Genomic DNA, 12,261 nt, shown 5'->3' on the forward strand with positions numbered 1-12,261 from the left:
GGTGGGGGACCAAATACTATGGAAAAATATCCGTCAGGAACAAAGAAAAGGAGGGGAAATTGGAGGCTGATTTATTGGAGCCATTCACAATATCAAACATTGATGGTAAAAGTGCTGATCTAACAACACCATAAGGAAACACCATTGAAAAAAAATCAACATTGACCATCTCAAGAAATATGTGGAACCACAGCCAGAAATCCCTGCTAAATGGATTGCCACCACCACTTCCACACCTCTTCCAGCACTGCAGCCCAGCCCCCTGAGGTGTCCTAGGGCTCCCACTTTCACACAGAGTCCACAAGTCTCCTTGTCCTCAAGTCTCTAGTCATACAACGCAACTGCCTTTCAACCTTCAATTTCAGTCACCTCAGAGGAATGTAAGTATAGATGTCAATACAATCTCATTTTAGCACCAACATATTGAAAGACATCTGCATACATGCAGGAGTCTGTCATATGCCTCAGTAGGACTTGGGTGAGCTTTTGGAAATTGACGCTACATTCAGTTACAAATGAGGCCTTGGTAAACAACTGTCTTCTAATTCTCAGTAATAGCTGACATCTGGTCAGGTAAATGGCAAGGTGTGCTGTGGAGCAAAGTCGGACCATACAAGATAATCTGGCCCCCGGAAGGGAAGTAGAGAGTGAGGTATCTGCATGCATAAAGTCTTCATTTACATACTTTAATATTTTTGTTGGCAACAATGTAACTCCGTAAATCTGTTCATACATGATTGCAATACAGACAAGTATTCATTATGTGTGTATGTTTTCAGCTTGACCCAATGACCTAGGATGTCCTCATAGGACCAGTCTGTGACAAACAGCACTGGACACTTGTGGTGAGAATTTACATACACTACCACAGAGCAGATTGAACCATGTGTAGGAGTGTCCAGATGGTTGGTGTGGTACTCTAGCATGATTTTAATTTGATAATTCACCCCCTTTATATGACTTCATATGTATTATGAAGGTCATTTATCCAAAGGAGCACTTTACATTGACCCCTTAGGTGACACCCCTGACCACATGAACAAAGGCAAGGATATGACAAGGCAAGTTATACATCAGTGGTAATGTCATAAAGGTTTCTTGATTACAAATGGCTAAAATTTTGCTATTCTACATAGCCTTTATGAGACACAGACATATCAACATCTCATGGTGGACTTGCGATACACTAAACCATCCCTGACAGCAAGACTCAACATCCTGTGGGGCATTTGTCTGCAAGGTATGAGTGCAACTGACCCTTTGTTGCATACAGCTATTGAATGTTACTGATTATACTGTATCTTGTGTAGTTTGCAGAGCTTCTCCTAACTGGTAGGGTGCTGGATTTCAGTACGAATGAAGCTGCTATCACTCAGTTGAGGAGGGAAATAGCTTGTAGACTGATCACTGATTCACGTTCTTTTTTACATAAATTTTTTCGGTCAGTGTATCATCATGCATGCATTAAGGTGTCATTGAGAAATTAATTACATATATGTAATGTGCTAGAAAACTTGTCAGAACTAGGCAGAGCATGAGCATGAGAGCAGAGCATAAACTGTTCTATATACTTACAAATGTAATGTATTACTAATCTACTGCCATGCTTTTACTCAGATCCAGTGTACAGCATGCAATCTATGATTCCATTGGATTTGTGTTGGAGGACCACCATTGGAGCAGGACTTTTATTGTCCAGCATGTATACTGTAACAGCAGGAAGAGGTAACAATCTAAAGCCTTATTCTCACAAAATGCTAGCTGTTAATGAAAACTCAGTTTGTAGAGCATTCTCTTATTGGGCTTCACTACTCTGGAACACCTTACCTGCTGAAATTTGAAATGCTTTTTCTGCAGAAACCTTACTCTTTTTGTTCTCCAATGCCTTTCTTGCAATCAGTGTTTGGCAACTGATTTATGATTGCATTTTTGGAAGTGGTTTTGGATAGAATCATTTCATAAAACACCATGCTTGGTTCATTTGGAGTAAAGCTCTTGAACACTTAATGACATAGAGGTCTGAGTGGTTGCCCATCTGTGTTTTATTTTACTACACAATATACACAAAAGAAAGGAAAATGACTGTAAATGAGGTCCATGTTTTCAGTACTGTGTTTAGGGTAGACTATTACCACTTGTATTACTCACCCTGTGGCTCAGTGTTTATTATAACTGATATATTATTTAGCGTACTTTGACAGTATTGTCTGAGTTAGATCGTCACTGTTTAAAAGTATATCATTATCATAATGTGTAACGTTAGTGTCGTAGGGGGCTACAATGTAGTGGTCAATATGTTTGTAGCCTAGAGGAAAAGAAACTTGATAAATATGTTCAGGTATTTTCTCAGACAAGTCCAAGGTGACCAGTTGTTTTGGGTAAACCCAAAACAAAATGTTACCTGGATGCTGACATACTTTACCAATACGTGATGGAAGGGGGCAAATGTGAGAGCTCGAGTGGCTCAGAGCAATAAACAAGTGGTTAGTGATAGAGATCATTTTGCTCTAGTGAGATCGAATCCAGCTTGATGCGATCTTGCAAAGATTATATTTTGTTAAATTTCTTTTTTCTTAGGTGGCTGTGATATAACGCTCACTTATACAATCTCATTCGCCGCAGTAGATCTGAGATGCAACTTGGAAATCACCAGTTATATGTTTGTGAATGTGTGAGGAATCTGCTGATAGAGGCAGAAAACAGCTGCTGCTGTTAGGTACAGAAACCAGTTAGCTTGAAAACCAGTTGTGATATAACACTGATGCGATGCGATGCGAATTTGCATCTATTCGTGTCTTTGCATTGACTTTGTATGTATTCTCGCCATGTGAAAGCTTCACATTCGGTGTGAACACACCATTAGTTGTTCATCAATACTTGATAATACCGTGTTTGCAGATTCAACAGATGTGTCTTTGCTTGAAGTGACAATATTTGGTCTGTCTCACTTGATAAAACTGACCTTGGTCACTTACACACTGTCAGCATATCATAGTAAAAGTCTATATAGCTTCCCAGTTCAACTAATTCCTCATGAGACTGAATTCTGGTTATTTCAAAACTATATTCATGGAACAAGCTTTTCTATGTTTCAGCCATACACTCAGCACTTAGCAGTTATCATTCACTTGGGTTCTATTTACATTTTCAGTAGTAGTACAGGAAACTGTTGTTTAAGTAAAAATTGTATTAATGTTTTAAAAATATACGTATAATGTGTTTACATTGATTTTTTTTTTGCACAACCACATACATGATAGTTGTACATGAACTCATATTTATGAGGGAACAAGAATAATAAGGATGGATAAATATAGGTTTGTAAAAGCTGATATAGACTTTTTTTGGAATGAAGGTTTTGAGAGTTAATATTTTCCAAAATAACTCAGTTTCTAAAATTCTGTCATTTCAGTATTTAACTACAAAAGCTGGTAAAAGCTGTAAGAGCTGTGTGGCATAAAAACTCTCAATTGGAACACAGGACTAACAAAAAAGATACATTAAAAATACCTTGCTTAAGTCCCTGGTTATGTGGGTGTGTGGTGTCTGGAATTATGGGTGCCAGGCCCTCTGCAGGTTTGTCTGTGGCTTGAGCCAGGCTGGAAAGTCTGGTAGCACTTTCTAGCTGCCCCTCGAGGTGTCTGCATCGAGCCTTTAGCAGGGACACTTCCTGCTCCAGAGCCTGAGTGTAGTCTGGAACTAAACAATTAAAGGGTCAGTATAGCTTGCCACAGTATATGTTTTTTTCCCCACTGTAATCTGCTAGATGACTTCATCAACTATGTTTGTGCAAAAGAGTACTGTGCTCACCTGCTGGGCTGGATTTGGAGGAAATATCAGTGGACTGGGCTGGTGGTCCAGTGGCCATTTGAGTATCAGCTGCAGGGGTAACTGATATAGCAAGAGGGAATCCCGGATGCTGAACTGGCTGAGGAGAGGACGTCTGTGGCTTGGCTTGGGGATGGGGCAGGAGATGACAGAGACTTTCCATGTCTTTCCTCATCTGGGTAACCACGGCCCGCAAGATGCTGTTCTGCTCCTGCAGACAATGGATCTCTTCCAATGCCAGATAATCTACCTTTGGTCTAAGACCCTGTGGGTGGATAAACACAAACTCATCTGAGCAAAGTTTATTATATAGTTTTTACATCCTATCACTTATACTTTAATGCAAGTACTGCATTTCATTTATCAAAATCAGAATCATCTTTATTGGCGAAGTATGTTCATGGATACAAGGAATTTGACTCCAGTTTAGTGGCTCTCAATGTACTTACACACAACAAAACATTTTTCAGAAATATACACAAGGAATGACTATGTACAAGTGAAACTGTTTCTGTGAGCTGTAAACAGGATACCAATAGTGCAAAGGTGTGAAGAATGCACGGAGTGTTGAGATAAATGCTGAATGCTTTGAAAAAAAGTGAAAAGTCACTTTATGTACATATAGTAGGTGGTTATGTACAGTATATACAGCCTGTTTAAATATACAGTAATGAATGAAATGTATTGCATATTTTGTATTTTAAACTAAAATAAATGTGTCATTGGTAGGTCCAGTGGGTAATATAGTGTTACAGGGTTCTTGCACAGTGACTAAGTTAACTGTTCATAAGTGTGATGGCGAAGGGGAAGAAACTGTTCCTGTGTCTGGTGGTTTTGGTGTACAGTGTTCTGTAGCGTCTACCAGAGGTGAGAAGTTGGAACAGGTTATATCCAGGGTGTGAGGGGTCTGTATTGATTTTCCCTGCCTGTTTCCTGATTCTGGAAGTTTACAGGTCCTGGATGGTGGGCACGTCAGCATCGATAATCTTTTCTGCAGACCTGACTGTCCATTGTAGTCTGTTCCTGTCCTGTTTAGTGGCTGACCTTTGAAGCAGTAGGGGACTTCACTGTTGAAGATCTGAGTGAAGATGGGGGCCAGCAGGTCAGCATAGACTTGTGATTGAATCACCCTAGACGTATGTTAACGTCAGGTGTTGACAGGGCCTGAAAGAGCTGACACATTCTCTTCACAGATCTTCAGTGCAAATGGGGAGTCAGGGGGGAGGGAGGTGATAGCAAAAGGTGCAGTTGGTTGTATGATGCCTGAGTTGGATCAGGTGAGGGCTATGAAAGTTGGCTGATCAAACGTGCAGTAAAATACATTTAGATCGTCAGTCGGTTGAATGTTTTCTAGAGTGTGGGGGGAGGGTTTCCTGTAGCTGGTGATGTCCTGTAGGCCTCTCCACAATGCCACAGCTTTGTTAGCTGAAAACCTGTTTTCAGGTTTTCAGTGTAGCTCCTCTTTGCTTTTCTGATCCCATTTGCCAGTGTGTTTCTGGCCTGACTGTACAGGATCCTGTTCCCACTTCTGTCAGCCTTCTCCTTGGCCTAACAAATTTTGCTGTGAACCAGGAATTGTTATTATAGGTGCAGAAAGTTTTAGTGGGCATACACGTCCTCACAAACTGATGTACAATGTCACAGTGTCAGTAAGTTTGTCTATGTCTGTAGATGCAGCCTCAAAAACATTCCAATCAGTGCAGTCCTGTAGCTCCAGTTTTGACACATTGGTCCCTCTGTGAATAAAATGGTTTGCAGTTGATGAAGGTGGAGTTGTCTCTAGGTGAGGAGTGCGTATTTTACTTAACACTGTATTTGTACCTTCCTTTATGTAGAAGCAGATTCCACCTCCCCTCGTTTTCCGCTTTAACTCCTGCTCGGTGGAGTTGGAAGCCTGGCAGATACAGAATACTGTTAAGGATGGACTCATCGAACCAGGTTTCAGTGAAACACTGGGCAGCAGACGCTGAAAAGTCCCTGTTCATTCTGTTGATGAGCAGCAGTTCATTCATTTTGTTGGACAGAGCAGACATTTGCCAGATGTAATAATGGGAGTGGTGTTGGAATCCCTGCTGTCGCAGCTTAAGTGCTCCAGCGCGTTTCCTTCACCTGTGTCTCCTCCAAGTTGCTCCTCTGACTAAAAGCTCTGAAAAAGTTTCTGCTTGTGTGAAGATCGGTGAAAAAGTTTGTGGAGTGAACTGTCAAATATTCAAAAGTTCTTCCCTGATGAATGTAATAAGAAAGCGAGCAGTACTACACAAATAAACAAAAGCAGAAAAAGTACCAGAGATCGCAACACCAAGGCAGCCATCTTGTGGCCCCATCTTGATGACAATTATTAGGGGATATTTACCAAAGAGTCACTAAACAGTCAAATTGCATTTGTCCTTATTTATTAAAGGACTGTGCTGAGGCAGGTATAAAATCTATGGCACTCTTTTATGGCACACACACAGAGGGAGAGAGACTATAGCAGGGAGAAAGAGAGAAAGTGTGTGAGAGAGAAACATGATGCATTATGTAGTAGTAGTAGTTCTTTTACTTCACTGTTCAGCACCACAACCAGTTTTGCCAGATACAGCTGATGGTTTTCATTTCAAAAACTTCAAAAACCACAGAAATGCACACAATACTGCCCAAAATATTTGATCAATATTTAGATAAGCATTGTAACTGCCATGATTACTTACTGTACCATACTTTAAAACAATGCACACCGGCAGCTGAAGCATACATAAGAAATTTCTATAGGGACAAACAGCAGCATCAAACCACCAAAGCAAAAACCCTGACTGCTTTCACTTCATAAGCCTTATTTATTTCTAGTTTTGTTCAGCTCTGCCTTAAAGTAGAGTGAAGCACTCTTGGCGGTTGGCAAACAGCTTTTAGGTGCATTACCACCACCTTCTGGACTGGAGTGTTGCCCTCCATATACATAAATGACGTCATTAAATGGTTTTGCTGTTAGTTAGCTTTAGCCTCGGCTAACCTCATGGTAAAATGAAAATATCCTCCACACACTCATTTATATATGGCTGCTGTCTCTTTGCAACTCAATCTCATTTCAGCCAATGACATTATGCTTTAAAGGTTCTACATGTAGAATTGTGAAGCAATTTACATGTATCATTTTTTTATTATCAATGAGTGAATGGGTAGTAATGTAACAAAAAAATGAGACCTTCTCTGACTTTCCTGGTTGTTTGTGACAGCCTCTGGACTGATTTCTATGTGAAGGCCCCGGGCTAGGTTTTTCTGCGAAAATCAAATGGAAATGAAGTTTTTGTGCACTCCCAGGTGCCTTGCCTCTCTCCTGCTAACGTTGACAAATGACCAGCATAAAGACACAAATCACAACAAAAATGGTGCTATCCAAATAGATACACTCTGCAGATATTAGCTGTCTAGCTAATAAGACATCAAGCTGCCTCCATCAACCACTAAACATTTCACCACAAAAGACCCCCGCAATGACAAACCCCCTACTCCCAAGCACACACATCTAAAACATTATTTCCTCAACAAAGGAGCTTTTGTTTTTCCTGTTGGTAATTCAAAGGTCGTAATAAGCACACATTTCACAACAAAACCGCAGTGCGTTGCCCCCCAACCATAGCGCGTTGCTCCCCGGCCACAGCGTGTTGCTCCCTGGCCACAGCTCACTGAGCCCACCAGTGTTTAGTAAACACAGTTGGTATAAAAAGTTGGCGGTTTGCAGGTTGGGTCAGGTTTGGGTGGTTGATTAATGCATATTTGTGCGAGTTGGGCGGCAGAGATTTGGTTTTCGCTGGCCAGCAGCCACAGCACAGCAAGAGCCTCTGTGTGTGTGTTTGTGTGTGAGTGAGTGAGCGAGCAAGTATACGTACATACGGGGGGAGGGTGAGTGACTGGGAGTGAGAGACACTTTGCTGAAACAAGTGCAAAACACAATGCTGGATATTTTTTAAGTAATTATGAGAAGTGTAAGTGAGGAAAAAGACATCACCTGCAATAGTCTTGCGCCGTGAGCACCAGGATGTTGACTAAAGCTCATTTAATGGCCGCAGGTGTCACTAATGAGAAGGAATTTCTGATTCCTACATATAGGACCTTTAATTTTATTTAGGAGATTTTGGATAACTGTGTGTAACTGACGAGATGTTGCTCTTTGTTTGGGTGCCATGGTTAATGTTGCTTGAAAAGATTCTACCTCCAGCCAAAATGCATCAATGGTCAGGTGAGGAGAGAAATCTGCTGAGGCCACATTTCTCCACTGAGTCTCAAGTGAATCTTGTGAGCCTGAATATAATTCCTTAGGCAACTCTTGAACTGGTGACCTGTTGGACACAACAGAAGTGGGACACAGGAGCTCCAGCTTCCATAGCAACTCCATGGATGCAAGCAAATGCATTTGGTATTGGACAAGGAGTTCTTTCAAGAGTTCCATGCAGCATGTTTAGACTGCTTGCTTTTTCTCAGGTGACAGAGCGCTTGCCTTCAACTTCTGACTGAATGTGAAGTCAGTATCTATGGGTGAGAGGTATATACTTGTAGGCACAAGGGATGTATTTGGTCAGCATGCCTGTCACTTGGCCACTGGGAGTGGTGATTGTTTCTGTGTGGAGGTGTGTGTGGGTGTGTCTATGTGTCATCATGTTTTTTTATCATCAGGTCAAATAAACACCCTTAAACGCAGTTACAGACTCATGCTTTTTGTTTGGACACAGCGTATCGGACAGATCTCCCTACATTATGCTCTCAACAGCCAATGGTAATGTTTTGATTTTCGATGGTCGCAGCTTCATTGTCAACAGAAAAGGCTATGGATCTCACACGTGTAGCCAGCTATCTTCTGATGCTTTGCTTGACTTGTGCACTTTAAACATTTGACCACTCAGCCACTTTGGAAGTGGACTGTGAATAAATTTTGTGAATGAATGAATGGACGAAGTGCAGCGTACAGCAACTACGGAATGTGTAACTTTGTTCATACTGTGAATTTCATCTTGCTTGGATTTTGGACAGTTTGAATATGATTTCCGCTGCATATATTGGATGGATATGGATGCTGTGGTTGCTTTTTTTTTGATGCATTTACTGCTGTCACTCAAGTCGGAAATTGACCTGTGTGAATGATTTATGTGGAATTGGATTGTGACGTATGCTCTCTGATGTTTTATTGGATGCACGCTGCTGCTGGTTGATGTCAGTATGAGCGGATCAAATGCTGGTTCAATTGTAAATGATGGAAATGTCAAAAGAAAAGTCATTCTCGCTGAAAAGGGCTTGGCGTGTAAAATTGAGAGGCTTCAGAAGGAATGCCAATCCATAGTGAATAAAATTAAAGGTGTCATCGTCACATTGAAAAAGCTGATGGAAAATGACGGCAATGCTTCACAAGTGCATAATCAGCTGGAGGTTTTGATGCAATTGCGGCAGGACGCAATGGTACTGCACAAGTCAATGATGCCTTTAATACCTCAGGGGGAGCAGCAGAAACAAAACGAGTGGATCACAAGTGTCAACAAATATAATCAAGGGTTTATTGTGGATGTGAAACAATGGCTATCTGAAAATGACAGGCTGGTCTCAAGACAGGAAAACTTGGAGTGACTGCCTAACAAGGATTTTGAAACTCTTCCAAGCCTGCTATTGGATGAGCTACATCTTCATAATAAACTTCCCTCAGATGAGGAACAGAATGCCTTACCTGGAGCAACACAGGATGAAATTAAGCCAAGTGACAGCATGTCAAATATCAGCAGCAAAAGGCATGGTTCAAAATCTCTAACTTCAAGTACCAGGATTTCAAGTAGTTCTACTTCCTCTGCCTGTGTTGAAGCAGAAGCTGACATGGCTTCTCTTCTTGCTTGTCAAAGATTACGTAAAGAAAAACATGATCTGGAGCAACAGGAGGAGGAAATAAGAAAAAGGAAGGAGCGATTGAGCTTGAAGTGGAGATAGCCGCATCAAAGGCTAAGGTGGATGTCCTAAGAGCCTCAAGTTGTGTGAAAAGTGGCATATCTAATAAATCTGATGGTATGCAATCCTATATGAAGAGAGGAGTCAGCACTGTTCTTAATACTGATGCTGATTCATTTGTGCTTTATGGCCAAGGAGATCATGAGAATCCTGTCTCAGTCAAAAGTGTTAGTCTTGTTTGACTAAGCTAAAGGAAAGGAAACAAACTGTGGATGTTAAGTCTCAAATACACCAGCAGAGACTGACCAAGCTCAAGGTGGCTTATAATGTGCAGCCAAATGTCTCAATATCTCAGTTGGTTGGTGCACAGGCTCCTATAACGGTCACAGGTGATGGTAACAATTTGGTATCCATAATTGCAAGGCAAAACAAAATAACTGCTATGCTGGTGCAGCAACAAAGTCTCTCATCTTTGCCAAATCCAAAGATTCAAGTGTTTGATGGAGATCCTCTACTGTATCATGCTTTTATGAGAGCCTTTGAGCACAATGTGGAAGAGAAGACAGGTGATGCAAGAGACTGCCTGCAATTTTGGCACAATACACCAGGGGTCAGCCACGAGAACTGGTGAGAAGCTGTCAACAAATGGCTACAGACAGAGGATATTATGAGGCAAAGGCTTTGTTGGAAGAACATTTTGGAAATGAACAAAAGATCGCATCAGCTTATTTGGACGAAGCCCTCTCATGGCCAATGGTTAAAGCAGAGGATCTCAAAGCTCTCCAAGCTTATGGTCTCTTTTTAAGAGGATGTTGTGATGCAATGGATGAGATACAGTACATGTCTGAGCTAAACATGCCTGCAAATATGCTGACAATAATAAGCATAAGCATCAGGCAGCTGCAGCTGATACCGACTCAGCAGTGGACAGTGCTCTGGTTGTGGTACAGACTAGTGGTCTAACTGGGGCTGGTGAGCAGGACTGTAAACTCTCCAATGTTCCAGTCAAGGTCCAGTCTGAAAAGGGCCATAAAATTGTGGAGACTCGTGCCTTTTTGGACCAGGGGAGTTCGGCCTCGTTCTGTACTACCAGTCTGATGAATCGGCTGGGTATCTCAGGAAGAGGAACCAGGATCCTATTACACACTATGGGCCAGGAGTTGTACGAAGTTGCATTGTACCAGATTTGGAGATAGCTGGCCTGGGCAGTGGTCTTTACTTGCCAGATGTTTTTACACAGCAGAAGATGCCTGTGAGCAAGACAAATATACCACAACAGCAAGATGTGATCAGATGGCCATACTTGCATGAAGTACATCTTCCTGAGATTGACTCAGATGTTGAACTTTTGATTGGCTTGAATGTACCTAAAGTTCTGGAACCCACAAAGGTGATTCCAAATGAGGATGGAGGGCCATATGCAATTCAGACTATTTTAGGATGGACTGTTAATGAGCCGCTGGGTACTGGTGGAGCTGACTGTGAACAACTTAGCATCACTGCTAGTCGTATCTCAGTTGTGAGATTAGACGAATTGTGGCAGCAGCAGTTTCAACTGGACTTCCCAGAATGCAGGCAGGATGAACAGCTGGGTCCATCAAGGGAAGATCATCAGTTTATGAAGATGGTTGAAAGCTCTGTTAAGCTGGTGGATGGCCATTATTGCATTGCCTTACCTCTAAAGAAAAGAGATGTGTGCATGCCTGATAATCACAAGCTAGCAGAGCAACATGTCCTGAGTCTAAAAAGGAGGTTTCAGAAAGATGACTTATTTCATGCAGACTATGCTGCCTTCATGCGCAACGTCATTTCCTGTGGTTATGCTGAAAAGGTGCCTGCCAGAGATCTGGCATATAGCCATGGCAACGTACGGTATATACCACACCATGGTGTATACCATCCAACAAAGAGGAAGATCAGAGTGATGTTTGACTGTGCTGCATCATTCCAAGGCACTTCGTTGAATGCACAAGTGCTGCAAGGACCTGATCTCACCAGCTCATTGATCAGAGTCATAACCAGATTCAGGAGGGAACAGTTCAAGATCAACCTTTGACTTGTAGAGGGATCCTGTCTATGAGTGCTGGTGCCAGTGGTGCTAAAAGCCAAACATCTTGCAAGATCTGTGCAGGAAAGGCCTTGGGTGGGATGACACCACACCTGCATCCATTGCAATGGAGTGGACAAAGTGGATACAGGAGCTCCACCTACTGGAAGATTTCAAGGTCAGCATATGTTTTAAGCCTGTGGATTTTGGAACTGTGGCTTCTGCCCAATAACACCATTTTGCAGATGCAAGTGAGGTTGGTTATGGGACAGTTACCTACTTGCTGTTGTACAACACAAATGCACAGCCATGCAGTGTCCTTATCATGGGAAAGGCAAGGGTGGCTCCCTTAAAGCCAATTACCATTCCTTGACTAGACCTAACAGCAGCAGTAGTTGCAACACGCATGGACAGATTGTGGAGGAAGGAACTGCAGATGCAGCTGCTTGACTCTGTGTTTTGGACTGACAGCACCTCTGTGCTGA

The 12,261-nt window shown here is 42.0% G+C and overlaps 1 protein-coding gene across 3 annotated transcripts in view; it reads right to left on the minus strand.

Moving 5' to 3' along the window:
• The window catches only part of ccdc57 (coiled-coil domain containing 57), a 130,212-nt gene that overhangs the window by 54,664 nt on the left and 63,287 nt on the right, over positions 1-12,261 (minus strand). For all 3 annotated transcript variants that reach the window (XM_044338726.1, XM_044338725.1, XM_044338727.1), the window contains 2 exons: positions 3,811-4,093; positions 3,511-3,699 (listed from right to left, as the gene is read on the minus strand). In XM_044338726.1, the coding sequence (XP_044194661.1) occupies positions 3,511-3,699; positions 3,811-4,093 (472 nt within the window). The remainder of the gene's footprint in view (positions 1-3,510; positions 3,700-3,810; positions 4,094-12,261) is intronic.

This window comes from Thunnus albacares, chromosome 20 (assembly GCF_914725855.1).
Source record: "Thunnus albacares chromosome 20, fThuAlb1.1, whole genome shotgun sequence".
In the NCBI taxonomy this organism is placed as follows: Eukaryota; Metazoa; Chordata; class Actinopteri; order Scombriformes; family Scombridae; genus Thunnus; species Thunnus albacares.